The following is a 24,953-nucleotide window of genomic DNA, read 5'->3' as shown; positions in this document are numbered from 1 at the left end:
AACCAACTGACAATGGGAATATTCACTTTGTGAAATACAAGAAGGATTTTTATGCCAGCACAGAGACAAACTTGATTCGGAAGGTGGATCCAGCAACATTAGAAACAACAGAGAAGGTAATTTGTCTTTATTCTACATATTTGATATTACTGTACATGTTTAAAGGAGCTGGGCAGTGGATAAGCAATGGAGACCTATCCCCAGGACAAATCATTATTAGATCAGGAGAGGTCTAACTCCAGACCCCCCCCGCTGATCAACAGTTTGAAGAGGTAGTGGCACTCGCGAGTACCATGCATGTCGTCTCGCTTGTGGAGGCATTACAGTGTGATTATAACTGCTCATCCCATTCAAGTGGATGGAATGAGCAGCCACCTTTGGCGAGAGGCCAGCCAGGTAATTCTGACATGGGAGCAGCACTCTAAAGAACTCTGTTGCCCCTTGAAACAGCTGATTGGCAGGGGTGCCAGGAGCTAGACCCCTTCCGATCTCATATTGATGATCTATTGTGAGGACATGTCATCAATATTTGACCACTGCACAACCCCTTTAACATCTATCAGCCAATGTACTAGATATATACCCCAAAAGACTTTCATCTGTAACTGCAGAAAAGGTGGCTCCACAAAGTTTTGACTTTCATTGAAATTGATAACCTGAGCTAAGGATAGAAAAAACAATAAAGACCAAAGGTGGCAAATTGGTAAAAAGTGGAAAACAGTGTCCACCCAATGGAACCAAAAGGACACCCGTATATGTGACTCGGTACTAGCTTCCGAGTGAAACAAGCGAGAAAACAAGGAAACGGAGCTCATGGTACAGTGTATAAAAATATTTAATTTATTATGACATGATTAAAATATAAAGCAATAAATGATATGCCGTAAAAAAGTGAAAAGAAGCAGAGAAAAGAAGGCCAACCTGGGATAGCACATGTGTCAAATGTAAAACATGATGATCAATGAAATAGGTTGTATATGGTACAGTGACCAGCCATTGACCAAAAGTAAAACATAGGTATCGGTTGAGTCAACAATCAAAAAGATACCTACAGGGCAAAATGAACAGGGATTGCATACAAGTGCAGCATAAACCAAATAGAGGCAGACCCCAAAATTAGCCAGGTATCAAGTGACCTGAATCTAATACCGTATAGGTAAAAAAGGAGGCAGAGACTCACCAGAAAAGACCATGTGCTATATCACCCAGGATGGCGTTACCCCAACGCGCGTTTCGCGTGCCTTCGCCCGGAGGCAAATAATATTTATAATAAATTATGTCATAATAAATTATATATTTTTATACACGGTACCATGAGCTCCGTTTCCTTGTTTTCTCGCTAAGCTAAGGATAGTCCATCAATATCATCACACTGCACAACCACTTTAACCTATTTGTAATTTTCAAAGACTACAGCTGACCCCTCACACATGCTTGAACCTTCAACATGTGACATTTCATCCTCCGCATGGATTCTTTCTCAAACAGGAAACTTATGTCTGCATGCAACATACTGTATAGGTGCACAACAAAGTATAGTGACCTATCAATGGAAAATGACACCCTTTTAAATAGATGAATGTCCAGAAGGTACAGTATATATCATATACAATAGATAACTTTGAGAAAATTGATATTAACCAAGATAATGACATTTACATGGATAAAAACACTACAATCGCTTACATAAAACATTCTCGCTAAGGGTTAAAAGGAATCGGTCACCAGTTTTATAGTGCCCAATCTGAGGCTGCTATTAGTGTCACATTACTGCTCCTCAGAGTTTGTATGGATATATGTAGGCTACTTATGTGCACAAGCCCTTTCTTAGGCCATACACAGATTCATCTATAAACTAATGCTATATACAGTATCTGTTTCGTAGCAGTACTTATCTGCAGTAAGTAGAGATACAGTACTATGCTTCCTGTGGAACAAACATGAAGTAAAAGTATCCAAAACTCAACAGTCATCTTAAAGGAGCCTACCTTGTCACGTTCCCTTTTAAGTTTTCGGAAGATGATAAAACCCTTCTTTATCTTGATAACATCTCCTTGCAGGTTGACTGGAGTAAATATATTGCTGTGAATGGAGCAACTGCTCATCCCCATTATGACCCTGATGGGACTGCATACAACATGGGCAACTCCTATGGCAAGCAAGGTAGGGGTGTTAATAGGTGGCCTTTATATTTGGTCAAATGGAAATATCAATGGGTAAACAACTAAAACAATTGCAATTTCCAATAATTTTGTATAATTTTTTAATAAATAAATAACTTTTTTTACCATAAGAATACTTGTTCTATTGACCAAAGTGATACTGTATGTGACATAGCACTTTCATTTTGCACGATAGGTAAGGTATTAATGCGCTGTGACGATCTCATGATATGTTCACCAACGTGTCTTTAGGGTATAATGGGCCCAAAGTATTCCACAAGAGTATCCTCTTGTTTTGACGACAGTTTGTTTTTGACTTTTTTTTTACAAGAAAAGTCAGTGGACTATACATTCAGTGTACTGTATACTTTTGAAGATTTTCCCAGCTCACGTACCAAATGCCACTTAAGGAAAAGGTGGGAATAGACTCTGTCATCCATTTATAACACATTCAGTACATTTATACTTCTACCTTCTCCAAACAAACAGTTGTTAAAAGTTATATTGCTCAAATGTCCTCAATTATATACATGGCACCGGGCAGGCGCAGTACACTACCCGCTATAGTACACTATTCCCCGGTCCGGCAGTAATGTGAGCAGGTGAGAGTGATGTCAGAGGGATACAGGGCTGACTGCAGGATAAACAGGGGAGGAGTTAGCCACGAGTAATGCCGGGGGGCCTGGCACTTCCATAAAAGACAACGCCCCTGGGTACTTGTGATTCTTTATTTGAATATACTTCAAACTTCGTTTTTGATGCTTGTCAAACTCTCAAAAGCTAAACAAAGGTACCATAAGTGTCATGTATATATGTCCCACAGAGAAGTATGAGCAGTTTAAAATGTGTCTAGTTGGTGACAGACTCCCTCTTAGGACAGAACTTCTCAATCACAGTGGTATACGGAGGTGGTATATAAATGGAGATCAGCAAATACACCTGTCGTATACCATACAATCAAGACAAATAAAGCATCAATCCTAGATGTTTTCACTACAAAAGAAATGGACCTATGTACCAGTATACTAACCCCCTCAGACAGAATTAGAGAAGGTATAATGAAAAGTATGACTCATCAACGATCTGTGGAACAATTGTGCCCAAATGGGAATTTGGTATCTGATATTACTGTGGGGGAAAGCTTGGGATCTAGTGATCACCAGTTAGTGTGGTTTACTAAGTACAGTGACTGAGTCACACCACACAAAAAAAAAAAAATTTAGATTTTAGAAAAACTGACTTCTCTAAAATTAGATTAGTGGTATACGAGTCACTATCAGATTGGAACAGTTTCAATGGAGTCCAGGAGAAATGGGACTACTTAAAAGTGGCACTATTGAAAGCAACAGATAATTGAATTAGGCTTGTCAGTAAAACAAAAAAGAAAGAGACCACTGTGGTACTCAGCAGAAGTGGCAAAAAACACATTAAAAACAAAAAGATAGCATTTAGTAATTGTAAAAAAAAACTAAACGAGGATGACAGGGAAATGTATAAAATTAGGCAGAGAAAGGCCAAGCAAGTTATAAGAGCTTCTAAAGCACAGGCATAAGAGAAATTATCACAGGTCAGTGAAAAAAAGATAATAAGACATTCTTCAGATACATAAATGAAAAAAGGAAACTAAAAGAAGGAATTACCAAATTAAACACAAAAGGAGGAAGGTATATGGAAGAAGATAAAGAACTAGCTGACTGGCTCAATAAATACTTCTCTTCAGTTTTTACAAAGGAAAATGAAGGGAGGAACACTAATGAATCTTTTGATGCATGTGTCTTTACAGAGTAAGAGGTTCTAAGTCAGCTGTCTAAAATTAATACAAATAAGTCACAGGGGCCTGATGGGATACACCCAAAGCTATTAAAAGAGCTTACCGGTGTACTAGCAAAACCATTAACAGATTTATTTAACCAATCACTGGTAACAGGAGTCATCCCAAAAGATTGGAAATTAGCAAATGTTGTGCCCATTCACAAAAAAGGTAGTAGGGAGGAATCGAGCAACTATAGGCCAGTAAGCCTGACATCAATAGTGGGGAAATTTATGGAAACCATACTTAAGGAGAGGATTGTGGAACATCTAAAATCCCATGGATTGAAAGATGAAAAACAGCATGGGTTTACGTCAAGGAGATCATGTCAAACTAATCTTATTGATTTTTTTGATTGGGTGACTAAAATAATAGATGGAGGAGGTGCAGTAGACATTGCTTATCTAGACTTTAGTAAGTCTTTTGATACTGTCCCACATAGAAGGCTTATCAACAAATTGCAGTCTTTGTGCTTGGACTCCTATATTGTTGAATGGATTAGGCAGTGGCTGTGGGACAGACAACAGAGGCTTGCAGTCAATGGAGTATATTCAGACCATGGTCTTGTTACCAGTGTGGTACCTCAGGGATCTGTTCTGAGACCCATATTGTTTAATATCTTTATCAGTGAAATTTCAGATGGCATCGATAGTAAGGTGTGTCTTTTTGCTGATAACACATAGATTTGTTACAGGGTTGATGTTCCTGGAGGGATACACCAAATGGAAAAGGATTTAGGAAAACTAGAGGAATGGTCAAAAATCTGGCAACTAAAATTTTATGTTGATAAGTGCAAGATAATGCACCTGGGGAGCAAAAACCCAAGAGCTGAATACAAAATCAGTGATACAGTCCTAACCTCAGTATCTGAGGAAGGGGATTTAGAGGTCATTATTTCAGAAGACTTAAAGGTAGGCAGACAATGTCATAGAGCAGCAGGAAATGCTAGCAGAATGCTTGGGTGTATAGGGAGAGGCATTGCTAGTAGAAAGAGGGAGGTGCTCATGCTGCTCTACAGAGCACTAGTGAGACCTAATTTGGAGTAATGTGCGCAGTACTGGAGACCACATCTCCAGAAGGATATTAATACTTTGGAGAGAGTTCAGAGAAGAGCTACTAAACTGGTATATGGATTGCAGGATAAAACTTACCAGGAAAGATTAAAGGACCTATACATGTATAGCCTGGAAGAAAGACGAGACAGAGGGGATATGATTAGAGTTGAGCGGACACCTGGATGTTCGGGTTCGGCCGAACTTGAAAAAAAAGTTCAGGTTCAGGACCCGAACTTGACCCCGAACACGAATCCCCATTGAAGTCAATGGGGACCCGAACTTTTGGGCACTAAAATGGCTCTAAAATAGTCCTGGAAAGGTCTAGAGGGCTGCAAAAGGCATCAAATGTGCTTAAGAGCATGACAACTGTTCTGCAAACAAATGTGGATAAGGAAATGACTTTAAATAACATAAAAATTAAAAATAACAATCTGGATCTAGGAGTAGGAGGTTGAGGAGGCGGTGGATGGGTGGATGTGGCGGTGTAGGTTGACGTGGCGGTGTAGGTGGAAGCGGCGGTGAAGGAGGAATAGGTAGCCAACACTGATTTGTGTTATTTTTTTATTTTTAAATTGGGGTGTCCCCCAAAATATTGGGACATATAACAAACTAAAACAAAGAATAGGTGCACTTGAGTACAAGAATGGATGGTTGAGGCTGGTATAAATGTCTATTCTGCACAAGGTACGGACAAGTCCTGTGGGATCCATGCCTGGTTCATTTTAATAAACGTAAGCTTGTCCACATTGGCTGCGGCCTGTGATAATGCTCTCTGCCGTGCTAAACACACGTTCACACTATACACTGGCTGCAGGGCAGGTCAGCACCTCCAAGGCTGACAAAGCTTTTCCACATTTTGGCCATGCTAACCCTGCCTTCTCAGGTGCTGGTGGTGCCCCAGCTGCGTTGGCGACCTCTTCCTCCTCCTCTGCCTTCGCCTTGTGCTTCCACTGTGCCCCCGCTGTCAGGTGGGAATGCTATCATCAGCGTGCGCTTGTAGTCGCGCATCTTCCGATCAGTAACAGATGTTTTCACTAAATTTAGTTCCCTGTCAGCAATGCAGAACAGGGGTTCATTCACGGCAAAAGGGGGTTCATGTCACCCAGCAATAGAACAGAGGATTTTGAGAGATTTAGGCCCCTGTCACCCAGGCACAGCAGGGGTTCATTCACGGCAAAAGGGGGTTCATGTCACCCAGCAATACAACAGACGATTTTGAGAGATTTAGGCCCCTGTCACCCAGGCACAGCAGGGGTTTGTATACGCCAAAAATGGTAAAATGTCACCTGACAATTGAAAATAAGAATTTTTTTAATTTAGGGCACTAAAATTGGCACTTTTTTGAATTTTTAAAATGGCTCTAAAATAGTCCTTGAAAAGGCTAGAGGGATGTAAAAGGCAGTAAAATGTGCTTAAAAGCATGGCAACTGCTCTGCAAACAAATATGGATAGGGAAATAACTTTAAATGAAATAAAATAACTAAAAATTACAAATTATTAACCTGCAAGAAGGAGGTGGATATAGAGTCAGAGGTCGAGGAGGCCGTGAATGTGGTGTTGTAGGTGGAGGCAGCAATGGTGGAGGAGGAGGTAGCCAACAATGTTTTTTTTATTGGGGTAGGTAGCCCCCAAAATATTGGGACAAATAAAAAATAAATAAAACAAAGAATCATTACAGAATATAGTATAGTTGTGCACACCTCATCTGGAATAATACAACTTTCGCATGTAAAATATAATTATTCATATTTAATCGGGTAATGACAATGTATATAGTCTTAAAACATTCAGGGATAAGCCAAAGACAAGTGCATTAATACATTTCTCAAATAATCCCATATATTAGGTACCTCTAACTGTACAAAGGCGACAACAACAGAGGGACTATTGGGCGAGATACCCAAAGGCAGGTCTTAGAAAGCCAATTGGTGCTTCAAATAGTCCCCGTGTAGCCGTTATTCTCTGGTCACCTAAAGGATATGTTATATTCGATCAATATGTGGATTGTATGGGGATTACAACATAGAGGGAGTGCAGAATTATTAGGTAAGTTGTATTTTTGAGGATTAATTTTATTATTGAACAACAACCATGTTCTCAATGAACCCAAAAAACTCATTAATATCAAAGCTGAATATTTTGGGAAGTAGTTTTTAGTTTGTTTTTAGTTTTAGCTATTTTAGGGGAATATCTGTGTGTGCAGGTGACTATTACTGTACATAATTATTAGGCAACTTAACAAAAAACAAATATATACCCATTTCAATTATTTATTTTTACCAGTGAAACCAATATAACATCTCAACATTCACAAATATACATTTCTGACATTCAAAAACAAAACAAAAACAAATCAGTGACCAATATAGCCACCTTTCTTTGCAAGGACACTCAAAAGCCTGCCATCCATGGATTCTGTCAGTGTTTTGATCTGTTCACCATCAACATTGCGTGCAGCAGCAACCACAGCCTCCCAGACACTGTTCAGAGAGGTGTACTGTTTTCCCTCCTTGTAAATCTCACATTTGATGATGGACCACAGGTTCTCAATGGGGTTCAGATCAGGTGAACAAGGAGGCCATGTCATTAGATTTTCTTCTTTTATACCCTTTCTTGCCAGCCACGTTGTGGAGTACTTGGACGCGTGTGATGGAGCATTGTCCTGCATGAAAATCATGTTTTTCTTACCTTGCAGACTTCTTCCTGTACCACTGCTTGAAGAAGGTGTCTTCCAGAAACTGGCAGTAGGACTGGGAGTTGAGCTTGACTCCATCCTCAACCCAAAAAGGCCCCACAAGCTCATCTTTGATGATACCAGCCCAAACCAGTACTCCAACTCCACCTTGCTGGCGTCTGAGTCGGACTGGAACTCTCTGCCCTTTACCAATCCATCCATCTAGCCCATCAAGACTCACTCTCATTTCATCAGTCCATAAAACCTTAGAAAAATCAGTCTTGAGATATTTCTTGGCCCAGTCTTGACGTTTCAGCTTGTGTGTCTTGTTCAGTGGTGGTCGTCTTTCAGCCTTTCTTACCTTGGTCATGTCTCTGAGTATTGCACACCTTGTGCTTTTGGGCACTCCAGTGATGTTGCAGCTCTGAAATATGGCCAAACTGGTGGCAAGTGGCATCTTGGCAGCTGCACGCTTGACTTTTCTCAGTTCATGGGCAGTTATTTTGCGCCTTGGTTTTTCCACACGCTTCTTGCGACCCTGTTGACTATTTTGAATGAAACGCTTGATTGTTCGATGATCACGCTTCAGAAGCTTTGCAATTTTAAGAGTGCTGCATCCCTCTGCAAGATATCTCACTATTTTTGACTTTTCTGAGCCTGTCAAGTCCTTCTTTTGACCCATTTTGCCAAAGGAAAGGAAGTTGCCTAATAATTATGCACACCTGATATAGGGTGTTGATGTCATTAGACCACACCCCTTCTCATTACAGAGATGCACATCACCTAATATGCTTAATTGGTAGTAGGCTTTCGAGCCTATACTGCTTGGAGTAAGACAACATGCATAAAGAGGATGATGTGGTCAAAATACTCATTTGCCTAATAATTCTGCACGTAGTGTACAGGTGTAATCAATTCTATTCATCTGTGTGATAATACAACCAATTAGAAACTATCTAAAAATGTCCGCAATGGGACTATATACATTTCTGGATATAAAAACAAGTGATCAATTCATATAGTGAATCCTAAAAAAGAACCAAGAAAATCATATAGTGAATTCACAATTAAAATATATATATATATATATATGCCGTGAACCATGAGTGCACCTTTAAAATTGGATGAATAGGTTAAATCCACCTGTAAGAAAACCATGTATATCCACATATATATCCACGTTCAATTTTATAGTGTTTCCACGTATACACTCACCTAAAGAATTATTAGGAACACCAGTTCTATTTCTCATTAATGCGATTATCTAGTCAACCAATCACATGGCAGTTGCTTCAATGCATGTAGGGTTGTGGTCCTGGTCAAGACAATCTCCTGAACTCCAAACTGAATGTCAGAATGGGAAAGAAAGGTGATTTAACCCCTTAAGGACCGAGGACGTACCGGTACGTCCTGACTTAAAATCTGAATTCCGGCGCCGCGGGGGTTAATCGAAACGGGATTTCGGCTGAAATCATTCAGCCGGCATCCCGTAACAACGCAGGGGGGGGGTCATTGGACCCCCCCGTATCGGCGATCGCAGAAAACCGCAGGTCAATTCAGACCTGCGGTTTTCTGCGTTTCCGGTCCATTCGGGTGTCCTGTGACCCGATGAACCGGAAAAAGACTGCGATCGGTGGCGTAATTTTACACCACCAATCGCAGTCCGAGGATTTGCAGAGGCGGAGCTGGCCCTGGTGCTGAACGCCGCTGTCCAGGGTGCTGATTGGTGCAGGGGAGAGAGGCGCGAGATTCAAACTTCCTGCGCTCCTCTCTCCCCTCCTCTTCCTGTCCAGCACCCTGACCGTGCAGCATCGTCCAGCACCAGCTCCTGTGTCCCCCTAAATCGGCATCCATCACCCTCCTGCACCCATCGCCACCCAGGTAGGTTAGGGTCAGTGAGGGAGAGGCACCTTTAGGCAGGGATAGAAGGGAAAAGTTAGAAGAAAAAAAAAAAAAAAAAAAAAACATTTATTCCAAACTTTTTTTTTTCAACTTTCAGACCCCAGACCCCCCCCCTTGCCCCCCCCGCACCCCCCCCACCACCAGCCCCCCCACCACCACCAGCCCCCCCCCCCTTCCACCCACCAACCCCCTCCCCCCACCACCAGACCCTTCCCCCACCACCACTTTTTTTTTTTTCTGCGTGCGCTGACTGGCCGGCACTTTTTAGCGTCCGTCCACTGTTAGCGCATCGCCCGCCCCACCACCCCACCGACTGCTGATCAGCGTTGAACCGCTGATCAGCAAGTTTGAACTTTTTTTTTTTTTTTTTTTCTAACACTTGCCCATTTTTTTTGCCTGGACTTTTTAGTACGTGAACACCCGTGCCCCCACACACACGCACATAGAATAAAGGTTTACACGCACGCACATACACACGCACACACCCATGGCCCGCCGGGTGTTCTCGGCCGAGGAGGCATATGCCCAGATTGCCTCCGACTCTGAGAGCCCCAGTGAGGATGAGGATGACCCCACGTTCCTTTTGTCATCCGCATCCTCCTCATCATCATCGGATGACGATGAGCCACCAAGGCAGCGGAGACGCCGCCAGGGGCCACACATGCTAGGGATCCTGTGGCCCACCCTAGTACGAGCCGCCCTGGGGTTCGTACTGGTTTCCCGGCCCACCAAATAAGTTCACCGGAGCCCCCTGCCGATGAACTTAGCTGGTGTCCCCCAGTGGACTTTGAGCCTGAGATTCCGGATTTCGCTGGCAATCCTGGAATCCAGATTCCCACAGTGGGGTTTACTGAAATAGACTTTTTTAGTTTTTTTTTCAGTAACCCACTGGTGAATTTGATGGTGGAGCAGACGAATCTGTACGCCCAACAGTTCGTCGCTCAAAACCCAGGCTCAGTTTTGGCTAGACCCGGTGGCTGGACGCCGGTCAGTGCAGCCGAGATGAGGACATTTTGGGGCCTCGTGCTGCATATGGGTCTAGTCCAAAAACCCAGTGTCAGGCAATACTGGAGTGGGGACGTCCTGTACCAGACCCCACTGTACAGTATGGTCATGACACGTCACCGGTTTGAGGCCATCCGGAAATGTCTGCATTATTCCGATAATGCAGCATGTCCACCCCGAGGTGATCCTGCCTATGACCGGCTGTACAAGATACGGCCGGTCATCGATCACTTTGGGGCCACATTTCAGCAGGCCTACGTACCTGGAAGGGAGGTCGCGGTTGATGAGTCTCTCGTTGCGTTCAAGGGGAGACTCAGTTTCCGCCAATACATTCCCACAAAGCGGGCGAGGTATGGCGTGAAGCTATACAAAATTTGTGAGAGTACCTCAGGGTACACTTACAAATTTCGTGTGTACGAGGGGCGAGATTCCCGGATTCAACCACCAGAATGTCCCCCCACTCTGGGTGTTACCGGGAAACTCGTGTGGGACCTTATGTACCCACTGCTGGATAAGGGTTACCACTTGTACGTGGACAACTTTTATACCAGCATTCCCTTGTTCAGGTCCCTTGCCGCCAGATCCACGTTCGCTTGTGGGACCGTGCGGAAAAATCAACGCGGCCTCCCTGCCTACCCCCTCCAGGTACCTATCCCCAGGGGTGAGACCCGTGCACTTACCAGTGGAAACCTGTTGCTGGTCAGGTATAAGGACAAGAGGGATGTCCTTATGCTGTCCACAATCCACGGTAACAGCACCACCCCAGTCCCTGTGCGAGGTACCGCGGCAACGGTCCTCAAGCCCGATTGTATCGTCGACTACAATCGGTATATGGGAGGAGTTGATCTCTCTGATCAAGTCCTCACGCCATATAACGCCATGCGCAAAACCCGGGCATGGTACAAAAAAGTTGCGGTCTACATGGTGCAGGTTGCCATGTACAACTCTTTTGTACTATCCCGAAGCGCTGGCAGCACAGGGACATTCCTCCAATTCTATGAGGCAGTCCTCAAAGACCTGATCTTTTCGGACCGGGAAAGAGCAGGCCGGAGTACCTCGGGAACTGGAGGCGCCCGGATCGTCCCTGGCCAACACTTTCCAGGTGTGGTCCCCCATACTGGAAAGAAGGGACGAACCCAAAAAAAGTGCAGAGTGTGTCACAAGAGGGGGATACGGAAGGACACCACAACTCAATGTGACACGTGCCCCGATCATCCGGGCCTCTGCATTATCGATTGCTTCAGGGAGTATCACACTTCCATGGAGTACTAAATTTTTATAATCCCCAACAGTTCACTAGAGAACATAAAACACTATGGCTCTCAGACTTTGGAGACACGAAAACAATTTTTCTTTCCCCAAAAAATATTAGTTTTAGTGCAGGCATCCTCAAACTGCGGCCCTCCAGATGTTGTAAAACTATAACTCCCAGCATGCCCAGACAACCTACAGCCATCATCAGGGCATGGTGGGAATTGTAGTTTTACAACATCTGGAGGGCCGCAGTTTTAGGATGCCTGCTTAGTGTCTCCAAAGTCTGAGAGCCATACATATTGGGCATCGTCGCGTGCGTAAAAGTCGTCGCTATAAAAATAACTTTTTACCAAACGCCTCGGATGAACGGTGTTAAAAATATAAATTAAAAACGGTGCCAAAACACCTATTTTTGGGCAAAATTTAAATTTAAATCCATTTTGCCGGTAATAAAGCAAGGGTTAACAGCCAAACAAAACTAAACATTTATTGCCCCAATTCTGTAGTTTGCAGAAACACCCCATATGTGGTCGTAAATGGCTATATAGCCGCACGGCAGGGCATAGAACGAAGGGAACTCCATACGGTTTCTGGAAGGCAGATTTTGATGGACAGTTTTTTTTTTTTACACCATGTCCCATTAGAAGCCCCCCCTGATGTAGCCTAGACTAGAAACTCCAAAAAAGTGACCCCATCTAAGAAACTACACCCCTCAAGGTATTCAAAAATTACTTTACAAACTATGTTAACCCTTTAGGTGTTCCACAAAACTAAATAGCGAATGTAGAAACAATTTTAGAATTACATTTTTTTGTTACATTGCCTCAAAAAAGAGTAATATAGAGCAACCAAAAATCTAATTTACCCCAAAAATTTTCCCAAAACAACAACCACCTTATCCCGTAGTTTCCTAGATGGGGTCACTTTTATGGAGTTTCTACTCTAGGGGTGCATCAGGGGGCTTGAAAGGGTACATGGTGTAAATAAACCAGTCCAGCAAAATCTGCCTTCCAAAAACCGTATGGCGTTCCCCTTCTTCTATGTCCTGCCGTTTAGCCAAACAGTAGTTTACGACCACATATGGGGTGTTTCTGCAAACTACAGAATCAGGGCAACCCATTTTGAGTTTTGTTTGGCAGTTAACCCTTGTTTTACTCCTGGAAAAAACTGATTATATTGGAAAATTTTCCAAAAAATAGAAATTTCTAAATTGTTTCTCCATCTGCCATTAACTCTTGTGGAACAGCTAAAGGGTTAACAAAGTTTGTAAACCCAGTTTTGAATACCTTGAGGGGTGTACTTTCTTAGATGGAGTCACTTTTTTGAAATTTCTATTCTAGGGGTGCAACAGGGGGCTTCAAATGGGACATGGTATAAACAAAACCAGTCCTGCAAAATCTGCCTTCCAAAACCCATATGGTGTTCCCCTCCTTCTATGTGCTACCGTTCGGCCAAACAGTAGTTTACGACCACATATGGGGTGTTTCTGTAAACTACAGAATCAGGGCAACCCATTTTGAGTGTTGTTTGGCAGTTAACCCTTGTTTTACTCCTGGAAAAAATTGATTATATTGGAAAATTTTCCAAAAAATAGAAATTTCAAAATTGTTTCTCCATCTGCCATTAACTCTTGTGGAACACCTAAAGGGTTAACAAAGTTTGTAAACCCAGTTTTGAATACCTTGAGGGGTGTACTTTCTTAGATGGAGTCACTTTTTTGAAATTTCTATTCTAGGGGTGCAACAGGGGGCTTCAAATGGGACATGGTATAAACAAAACCAGTCCTGCAAAATCTGCCTTCCAAAACCCATATGGTGTTCCCCTCCTTCTATGTGCTACCGTTCGGCCAAACAGTAGTTTACGACCACATATGGGGTGTTTCTGCAAACTACAGAATCAGGGCAACCCATTTTGAGTGTTGTTTGGCAGTTAACCCTTGTTTTACTCCTGGAAAAAATTGATTATATTGGAAAATTTTCCAAAAAATAGAAATTTCAAAATTATTAACCCTTTAGGTCTTCCACAAGAGTTGATGGCAGATGGAGAAACAAAGTTTGAAAAAACAGTTTTGAATACCTTGAGGGGTGTAGTTTCTAGAATGGGGTCATTTTTGGGAGGTTTCTATTATCTAAGCCTCACAATATGACTGCAAACCTGAACTGGTCCATAAAAAGTGGGATTTTGAAGATTTCTCAAAAATTTCAAAATTTGCTTCTAAACTTCTAAGCCTTGTAACATCCCCAAAAAATAAAATATCATTCCCAAAATGCTACAAACATGAAGTAGACATATGGGGAATGTAAAGTCATCACAATTTTTGGGGGTATTACTATGTATTACAGAAGTAGAGAAACTGAAACTTTGAAATTTGCTAATTTTTCAAAATATTTGGTAAAAATTTTATTTTTTTATGCAAAAAAATTAACTTTTTTGACCCAATTTTAGCAGTGTCATGAAGTACAATATGTGACGAAAAAACAATCTCAGAACGGCCTGGGTAAGTCGAAGCGTTTTAAAGTTATGAGCACTTAAAGTGACACTGGTCAGGTTTGCAAAAAATGGCCTGGTCCTGAAGGTGAAAATGAGCCTGGTCCTTAAGGGGTTAAGCAATTTTGAGCGTGGCATAGTTGTTGGTGCCAGACGGGCCGTTCTGAGTATTTCACAATCTGCTCAGTTACTGGGATTTTCACGCACAAACATTTCTAGGGTCTACAAAGAATGGTGTGAAAAGGGAAAAACATCCAGTATGCGGCAGTCCTGTGGGCAAAAATGCCTTGTTGATGCTAGAGGTCAGAGGAGAATGGGCCGACTGATTCAAGCTGATAGAAGAGAAACGTTGACTGAAATAACCACTCGTTACAACCGAGGTATGCAGCAAAGCATTTGTGAAGCCACAACACGCACAACCTTGAGGCGGGTGGGCTACAACAGCAGAAGACCCCCCCGGGTACCACTCATCTCCACTACAAATAGGAAAAAGAGGCTACAATTTTCACAAGCTCACCAAAATTGGACTGTTGAAGACTGGAAAAATGTTGCCTGGTCTGATGAGTCTCGATTTCTGTTGAGACATTCAAATGGTAGAGTCCGAATTTGGCGTAAACAGAATGAGAACATGTATCCATCATGCCTTGTTACCACGGTGCAGGCTGGTGGTCTAATGGTGTGGGGGATGTTTGCTGGGCACACTTTAGGCCCCTTAGTGCCAATTGGCCATCGTTTAAATGCCACTGGCTACCTGAGCATTGTTTCTGACCATGTCCATCCCTTCATGACCACCATGTACCCATCCTCGGATGGCTACTTCCAGCAGGATAATGCACCATGTCACAAAGCTCGAATCTTTCCAAATTGGTTTCTTGAACATGACAATGAGTTCACTGTACTAAAATGGCCCCCACAGTCACCAGATCTCAACCCAATAGAGCATCTTTGGGATGTGGTGGAACGGGAGCTTCGTGCCCTGGATGTGCATCCCTCAAATCTCCATTAACTGCAAGATGCTATCCTATCAATATGGGCCAACATTTCTAAAGAATGCTATCAGCACCTTGTTGAATCAATGCCACGTAGAATTAAGGCAGTTCTGAAGGCAAAAGGGGGGGTCCAACACCGTATTAGTATGGTGTTCCTAATAATTCTTTAGGTGAGTGTATATAGAGAGTTCCACCTGTAAGGTAAAAAGGGGAATAAAAGGAGAGGGAGGTTTATACTGAAGGGTTCATGTATATGGATCCTTTATCCTCAGCAGGGTCGCATTAACAAGAATGTATAAAAGAAGTGTAAAATGTTTACACTAAAGGGTTAATCCACTAGAACCGTCAATAGCTGTTGCAATGGATAGTTTCAGGCAGTTCCTACCATGCAACAAAGTGTCACCACAATATTAAAGGAAACCTGTCACCGGGATTTTGTGTATAGAGCTGAGGACATGGGCTGCTAGATGGCCGCTAGCACTTCCGCAATACCCAGTCCCCATAGCTCTGTGTGCTTTTATTGTGTAAAAAAAATGATTTGATACATATGCAAATTAACTTGAGATGAGTCCTGTCCCTGACTCATCTCACATACAGGACTCATCTCAGGTTAATTTGCATATGTATTAAATCGTTTTTTTTACACAATAAAAGCACTCAGAGCTATGGGGACTGGATATTGCAGATGTGCTAGCGGCCATCTAGCAACCCATGTCCTCAGCTCTATACACAAAATCCCGGTGACAGGTTCCCTTTAAAACCAACAATAAAGAATCATTGCACTTGACTTGAGTACAAGAATGTATGTTTGATGGTGGTATAAATGTATATTCTGCACAAGGTACAGACAAGTCTTGTGGGATCCAAGCCTGGTTCATTTTAATGAATGTGAGCTTGTCCACGTTGGCTGTGGACAGGTGGCTGCGTCTGTCTGTAATGACGCCTCCTGCCGTGCTAAATACACGTTCAGAGAGTACACTGGCTGCAGGGCAGGCCAGCACCTCCAAGGCATACAGGGCAAGCTCTGGCCAAGTGGACAATTTGGAGACCCAGAAGTTGAATGGGGCAGAACCATCAGTCAATACGTGTAGGCGTGTGCACAGGTACTGTTCCACCATGTTGTTCAAATGCTGCCTCCTGCTAACACGCTCCATATCAGCAGTTGGGGCTGGTTGTTGCGGCGAGGTGACAAAGCTTTTCCACATGTCGGCCATGCTAACCCTGCCTTCTGAGGTGCTGGCGCTGACATAGCTGCGTTGGCGACCTCTTCCTCTTCCCCTGCCTTCGCCTTGTGCTTCCACTTGTCCCCCGGCGTCAGTCGGGAATGCTCTCAGGACCGCGTCTACCAGCGTGCGCCTGTAGTCGCGCATCTTCCGATCACGCTCCAGTGAGGGAATTAAGGACGGCACATTGTCTTTGTAACGGGGATCCAGCAAAAAGGCCACCCAGTAGTCAGCACACGTTAAAATGTGGGCAACTCTGCAGTCGTTGCGCAGGCACTGCAGCATGTAGTCGCTCATGTGTGCCAGGCTGCCCAGAGGCAACGAAAAGCTGTCCTCTGTGGGAGGAGTATCGTCTGCGTCCTCCGTATCCCCCTAGCCACGCACCAGTGATGGGCCTGAGCTGCGTTGGATACCACCCCGCTGTGAACTTGCTTCATCCCCATCCTCCTGCTCATCCTCCAGTAGTGGGCCCTGGCTGGCCAAATTTGTACCTGGCCTCTGCTGTTGCAAAAATCATCTTTCTGAGCCACTTCTAAAAGACTGGCCTGAAAATGTTAGAGATGACCCCTCTTCCTCCTTCTCGTCCTGGGCCACATCCTCTTCCATCATCACCCTAAGTGTTTTCTCAAGGAGACATAGAAGAGGTATTGTAACGCTGATAACGGCGTCATGGCCACTGGCCATGTTGGTGGAGCACTCGAAACAGCGCAACAGGGCACACAGGTCTGGCATGGAGGCCCAGTCATTGGTGGTGAAGTGGTGCTGTTCCGCAGTGCGACTCACCCATGCGTGCTGCAGCTGAAACTCTGAGTGGGAAGGCCGAAGTTACGCTGTAGAGCAGACAGCCGAGCGACGGCAGGATGAGAATGCCGGAAGCACACACAGACAGCCCGCACTTTATGCAGCAGCTCTGACATGTCGGGGTAGTTGTGAATGAATTTCTGCACCACCAAATTCAGCACATGCGCCAGGCAAGGGATGTGCGTCAAACCGGCTAGCCCCAGAGCTGCAACGAGATTTCGCCCATTATCGCACACCACCAGGCCGGGCTTGAGGCCCACTGGCAGCAACCACTCGTCGGTCTGTTGTTCTATACCCCACCACAACTCCTGCGCGGTGTGGGGCCTGTCCCCCAGACACATCAGTTTCAGAATGGCCTGCTGACGTTTACCCCTGGCTGTGCTGAAGTTGGTGGTGAAGGTCTGTTGCTGACCGGATGAGGTGGTAGAAGAGGAGGAGGAAGCAGAGTAGGAAGAGGAGGCAAAGAATGATGCCCTGTGATCCTTGGCGGCGGAAGGACGTGCGCCAAACAGCTCTCCGCCTGGGGCCCAGCCGCCACTACATTTACCCAGTGTGCAGTTAGGGAGATATAGCGTCCCTGGCCATGCTTACTGGTCCACGTATCTGTGGTTAGGTGGACCTTGCCACAGATGGTGTTGCGCAGTGCACACTTGATTTTATCCGATACTTGGTTGTGCAGGGAGGGCACGGCTCTCCTGGAGAAGTAGTGGCGGCTGGGAACGACGTACTGTGGGACAGCAAGTGACGAGCTGTTTTAAGCTGTCTGTCCCCACCAGCCTGAATGACAGCATTTCAAAGGCCAGCACTTTAGAAATTCTGGCATTCAGGGCCAGGGATCGAGGGTGGCTAGGTGGGAATTTACAGTTTCTCTGAAAGGTTTGTGAGATGGAGAGCTGAATGCTTCCCTGTGACATGGTGGAGATGCTTGGTGACAGAGGTGGTGTTGTTGGTGGCACATCCTCTGTTGGGCGGCAGGTGCCAACGTTCCTCCAGAGGCGGAGGAAGCAGCAGAAGAGGGAGCGGGAGGGGCCTGAGCCCTTTCTTGGTTTTGAAGGTGCTTACTCCACTGCAGCCCGTGTCTCGCATGTAGATGCCTGGTCATGCAGGTTGTGCTAAGGTCCAGAACGTTAATGCCTCACTTCAGGCTGTGATGGCACAGCGTGCAAACCACTCTGGTCTTGTCGTCAGCACATTGTGTGAAGAAGTGCCATGCCAGGGAGCTCCTTGAAGCTGCCTTTGGTGTGCCTGGTCCCTGTTGACGGTGGCCAGTAGCAGGCGAACTGTTTTGGCGACGGCTGCTCTGCTTGTGCACCCTGCTCACGCTTTTGCTACGCTGTTGGCTCGGTCTCACCACTTCCTCTGAACTCTGAATGTCAGTGGCACGACCTTCATTCCATGTGGGGTCTAGGACCTCATCGTCCCCTGCATCGTCTTCCACCCAGTCTTCCTCCCTGACCTCCTTTTCGGTCTGCACACTGCAGAAAGACGCTGCAGTTGGCACCTGTGTTTCGTCATCAGAGACGTGCTGAGGTGGTATTCCCATGTCCTCATCATCAGGAAACAAGTGGTTGTGCGTCAGTGCATTTTATGTCTTCCACCGCTGGGGAAGGGCTAGGTGGATGCCCTTGGGAAACCCTGCCAGCAGAGTCTTTAAACAGCATAAGAGACTGCTCCATGACTTGAGGCTCAGACAGGTTCCCCGATATGCACGGGGGCGATGTGACAGACTGATGGGCATGGGTTTCAGGCGCCAACTGTGCGCTTTCTGCAGAAGACTGGGTGGGAGATAATGTGAACGTGCTGGATCCACTGTCGGCCACCCAATTGACTAGCGCCTGTACTTGCTCAGACCTTACCATCCTTAGAACAACATTAGGCCCGACCAAATATTGCTGTAGATTCTGGCGGCTACTGGGACCTGAGGTAGTAGGTTCAGTAGGATGTGTAGCTGTGGCAGAACGGCCACGTCCTCTCCCTGCACCAGAGGCTCCACCAAGACCACGACCATGACCGCGTCCCTTATTAGATGTTTGCCTCATAGTTAGCGTAGTTAACATAAGTATGTTAAAAATAATTAACCGCTAATATAAACCCTGATGTAGGGTATTGCACTCTTTTTTTTTTTTTTTTTTACTCTCTATGACAGCGGTATTTGTGGCCTAAATGTGACAGTCACCTATGCAAGTGTAATCCCAGATGTGCAGTATATCAGAGGGATTTTTCACCACAGTATCCTATAAGCCTTGTTTGTGGCATAAATGTGACAGTCACTTATGCACGTCTAATCCTAGATGTGCAGTATATCAGAGGGTTTTTTGACCCTAACCAAAAAGCTGTATTTCTGTCCTAAATGTGACAGTCACTTATGCTTGTCTAATCCCAGATGTGCAGTATATCAGAGGGTTTTTTCACCCCAGTATGCCAAAGCTGTATTTCTGGACTTGCAGATAGTGCACCAGCTCAGGCTATCGTTGCATAAAATGGCTGCCGATCATGTATTGATATTGACTAACTGAAGAAAAAAAAAAAGTTAGTTTTCAGCAGTAGTTGGCTCAGGGCAGGCTTAAAAAAATTGTGCACTGCACCCACAAAACACTTTTGCTGTAGATCGCTGAGTACAAAAAACAGTTCTTGATAAGATTTTCTCCCTGATCTCTCCCTCACAGCAGCTGCAGCCTCTCCCTACACTAATCTGAGCAGAGTGGGCGGAGCTACGTGACTCCAGCTTAAAGGATAACTGTCACACTTAAACCCTAATTTCAATTTTCATATATGTAGTTACTAATAACATGATATTCCAGAATCAGTTACTATTAGACTGACTTACCCCATATTTAATAAGATTCAGCCCTTAGCAACCAGTCTGCATAAAACTGCAATTTCACTATTCAGTTAAGATGGCCGCCACTGCCCTCACCCTGAGGCTAATCCCGCCTGCCCTCACTAGCCAGTAACAATAGCCCCCCAAAAGTGTCAGTAACCACAGCCCTCCCCCCTAAAGGGTTAATTTCCTGCAGCACAAATGGGTCATCTTACCACATGTTGCTTTCATTTATAAACTGAGCACATGGCAGATCTCCCTTCCCTGGTCTGCGCTGCTTCGGGCTCTGCATTGTCCAAGTCTGCTGAGTGAGGGAGCGTCTGCCAAGCGCAGGGACAGGGAGAAGTGCACACAGCCCAGGCACTGTTATCAGCTGCTGGGGAGGACCTGGCGTTAATAATTTACACACAGTCCCTGGCTGTCAGTAATCTGACCCTGCACGCTGGTCCTCCTCCTTCAACACAGAGGAGGACCTGCATAGCAACTGATTTTAAGCACAGGTAAAAATAGGCAGTAGAGGGAACAACAATGTGGAATTAAGGGGTAATTGAATACACAGTGAAAAGTTGAAATAGGGCCACCAAGGAAATATTAATCACCACAATCCAATACTCAAAAAAAATAAAAAGATGACAGTTATACTTTAAATAGAGGCTGGGTCACATGCTTCAGTTGGCCAATCACAGCCATGCCAATAGTAGGCATGGCTGTGATGGCCTTTTGGGGGCAAGTAGTATGACGCTTGTTGATTGGCTGCTGTGCAGCCTTTCAAAAAGCGTCATAAAAATCGCTGAACACCGAACCCAAACTTTTATGTAAATGTCCAGGTTCGGGTCCAGGTGCCGAAAACCCTACAGTTCGGTACAAACCCGAACTTTACAGTTCGGGTTCGCTCAACTCTAGATATGATAAAAACTTTTAAATACATAAAGGGAATCAACAAGGTAAAAGAGGAGAGAATATTTAAAATAAGAAAAACTGCTACAAGAGGACATAGTTTTAAATTAGAGGGGCAAAGGTTTAAAAGTAATATCAGGAAGTATTACTTTACTGAGAGAGTAGTGGATGCATGGAATAGCCTTCCTGCAGAAGTGGTAGCTGCAAATACAGTGAAGGAGTTTAAGCATGCATGGGATAGGCATAAGGCCATCCTTCATATAAGATAGGGCCAGGGGCTATCCATAGTATTCAGTATATTGGGCAGACTAGATGGGCCAAATGGTTCTTATCTGCCGACACATTCTATGTTTCTGTTTCTATCCGCTGTAATATCCGCTTCTTGCAAACAGATTATTGTAGGAAGGATGCAGGCGTAGATAATTCATAATGGCAAATTTTTTCATCGGATCACCCAGACCGTGCACATTAACCACCTCAGCCCCCCTAGCTTAAACCCCCTTAATGACCAGACCACTTTTTACAATTCTGCACTACACTACTTTCACGGTTTATTGCTCGGTCATACAACTTACCACCCAAATTAATTTTACCTCCTTTTCTTCTCACTAATAGAGCTTTCATTTTGTGTTATTTCATTGCTGCTGACATTTTTACTTTTTTTGATATTAATCAAAATTGACCGAAATTTTTGCCAATAAATGAAATTTTTCACTTTCTGTTGTAAAATTTTTCAAATAAAATTACATTTCTATATAAATTTTTCTCTAAATTTATTGGTCTACATGTCTTTGATTTAAAAAAAAATGCAATAAGTGTATATTTATTGGTTTGGGTAAAAGTTATAGCGTTTACAAACTATGGTGCAAAAAAACTTAATTTATGCACTTTTACTTTCTGAGCACCTGTCATGTTTCCTGAGGTTCTGCAATGCCCAGACAGTACAAACACCCCACAAATGACCCCATTTCGGAAAGTAGACACCCTAAGGTATTCGCTGATGGGCATAGTGAGTTCATGGAAGTTTTTATTTTTTGTCACAAGTTAGCGGAAATTGAATATTATTTTTTTCTTACAAAGTCTCCTATTCCACTAACTGTGACACACTTGTGACAAAAAATAAAATTTTAGATGAACTCACCATACCCCTCACGGAATACCTTGGGGTGTCTTCTTTCTAAAATGGGGTCACTTGTAAGGTATTTATACTGCCCCTACATTTTAGGGGCCCTAAAGCGTGAGAAGTAGTTTGGAATCCAAATGCGTAAAAATGCCCTGTGAAATCCTAAAAGTACTCATTGGAATTTGGGCCCCTTTGCGCACCTAGGCCGCAAAAGTGTCACACATGTGGTATCGCCGTACTCAGAAGTAGGGCAATGTGTATTGGGGTGTATTTTTACATATACCCATACTTTGTGTGAGAAATATCTCTGTAAAAGACTTTTCCCATTTTTTTAATACAAAGTTGTCATTTTACAGAGATATTTCTCTCACCCAGCATGGGTATATGTAAAACTACACCCCAAAACACATTGCCGTACTTCTCCTAAGTACGGCGATACCACATGTGTGACACTTTTTTTGCAGCCTAGGTGCACAAAGGGGCCCAAATTCCAATGAGTATCTTTAGGATTTCACAGGGCATTTTTTACGCATTTGGATTCCAAACTACTCCTCACGCTTTAGGGCCCCTAAAATGCCAGGGCAGTATAAATACCCCACGAGTGACCCCATTTTGGAAAGAAGACACCCCAAGGTATTCCGTGAGGGGCATGGCGAGTTCCTAGAATATTTTTTTTTTTTTTTGCACAAGTTAGCGGAAAATGATTTTTTCTTTTTTTTTCTTACAAAGTCTCATATTCCACTAACTTGTGACAAAAAATAAAATTTTACATGAACTCGCCATGCCCCTCACGAAATACCTGGGGGTGTCTTCTTTCCAAAATGGGGTCACTTCTGGGGTATTTATACTGCCCTGGCATTTTAGGGGACCTAAAGCGTGAGAAGTAGTTTGGAATCCAAATGCGTAAAAAATGCCCTGTGAAATCGTAAAGGCACTCATTGGAATTTGGGCCCCTTTGCGCACCTAGACTGCACAAAAGTGTCACACATGTGGTATCGCCGTACTCAAAAGGAGTAGGGCAATGTGTTTTGGGGTGTATTTTTACATATACCCAAGCTGGGTGAGATAAATATCTGTAAAAGACAACTTTTCCCATTTTTTTATACAAAGTTGTCATTTTACAGAGATATTTCTCTCACCCAGCATGGGTATATGTAAAAAGACACCCCAAAACACATTGCCTTACTTCTCCTGAGTACGGCACTACCACATGTGTGACACTTTTTTACTGCAGAGGAGAAATCTCGTCTTGCAGCGCCGCATACACCGACTTTTGTGTAATTTGACAGCAGTGCAATGCTTCTGTCAGAATGCACATCAGTGCTGCAGCTGGTTGATTGGTTGGTCCACCTAGAAGGTAAAAAAAAACTATAAAAAAAAACAAAAAAACAGGCAGCAACGAAATAAATTTATTATTATTAACTTTATATAACATTTGAAACAGAAAAATTAACTTTTATAAACTTTATTGAACTTTTGGAACATTAACTTTTTTGCTTACCTGTGATTTTTTATTTATTTCTTTTTTTACCTTTATAGGTATAGTGTGATACTATACTAAGTCCGGAAACACTTCCCTAAGCATAGGGCAGGGTGGTGTCATGGAACCATGAACCAGACGTACAACAAGAGATAAGTGGAAATAAGAAGGCTTTATTGAAAATCAAGCTGTAAGGCAAAAGTCCAAACGGATGGCTAAACCGAAGCAGGGTCTTGCGAAGCCAGAGGTCAGGAACCAAAAGGGTAGTCAGACGAAGCCTGGATCAGGAGCCAGCAGGGTAGTCAGACGAAGCCTGGATCAGGAACCAGCAGGGTAGTCAGACGAAGCCTGGATCAGGAACCAGCAGGGTAGTCAGACGAAGCCAGGATCAGGAACCAGAAGCAGCAGCAGTCTTAGAAGCATGTGAACACAGGAGGACCAAGCAAGGAACTGAAGCCACAGACCTCCTATATATATGAGCTAGGCATCCAGCTCCTCCCAGTGGGAAGGAGAAGCCGCAGGGTGGGAGGCTACAAGAAACCCAGAAACCAAGATGGCCGCCAGCACATGTCAAACGAAGGAGAACAGCAAGAAGGTAAGACCATGACAGTACCTCCCCCTCAAGGGCCCCTCCTCCGCGGAGTAAAGAACGGTTTCTGAGGGAAGCGTGCGTGGAAGGCTCGGAGCAAGGCAGGAGCATGGACATCTGCGGAGGGAACCCAGGAACGCTCCTCTGGACCATAACCACGCCAATGGACCAAAAACTGCACCCGACCGCGGACCAGGCGCGAGTCCAGGATATTGCTCACCTCATACTCCTCACGATTGCCCACTTGGACCGGACGAGGCCGAGGAACCGAGGAAATGAAACGATTACACACCAGTGGCTTCAACAGGGAGACATGAAACACGTTGGAGATCCGCATGCCAGGAGGAAGCGCAAGGGCATAGGCTACCGGGTTTACCCTGCGAAGCACTCGGAAGGGACCAACAAAGCGAGGCGCCAGCTTGGGAGTGGGCACTCGAAGGTTGAGGTTGCGGGTGGACAACCATACGCGGTCTCCGACCTGGTAGGAAGGAGCGGGCGCACGTCTGCGATCAGCCTGGAGTCTCTGGCGCTGCGCAGAGACCTCAAGGGACCTCTGGATCTGTACCCAAGAAGCACGTAGGACGGAAAGGTGATCCTCCACAGCCGGAATATCCTGGGGAGCGAATACCTCCGGTAACACGGCAGGTTGGAACCCATAATTGGCCATGAAGGGAGACGTCC

The 24,953-nt window shown here is 44.3% G+C and overlaps 1 protein-coding gene across 1 annotated transcript in view; it reads left to right on the top strand.

Annotated features, from left to right (window-relative positions):
* Positions 1-24,953, top strand: part of LOC122926287 (beta,beta-carotene 9',10'-oxygenase-like) — a 135,519-nt gene that overhangs the window by 49,438 nt on the left and 61,128 nt on the right. The window contains exons 4-5 of the mRNA XM_044277660.1: positions 1-116; positions 2,061-2,163. Coding sequence (XP_044133595.1) covers positions 1-116; positions 2,061-2,163 — 219 coding nt within the window. The remainder of the gene's footprint in view (positions 117-2,060; positions 2,164-24,953) is intronic.

This window comes from Bufo gargarizans, chromosome 2 (genome assembly GCF_014858855.1).
Source record: "Bufo gargarizans isolate SCDJY-AF-19 chromosome 2, ASM1485885v1, whole genome shotgun sequence".
In the NCBI taxonomy this organism is placed as follows: domain Eukaryota; kingdom Metazoa; phylum Chordata; class Amphibia; order Anura; family Bufonidae; genus Bufo; species Bufo gargarizans.
The sequence above is the reverse complement of the archived record's forward strand: the minus strand, read 5'-3'. Positions and strand labels throughout refer to the sequence as shown.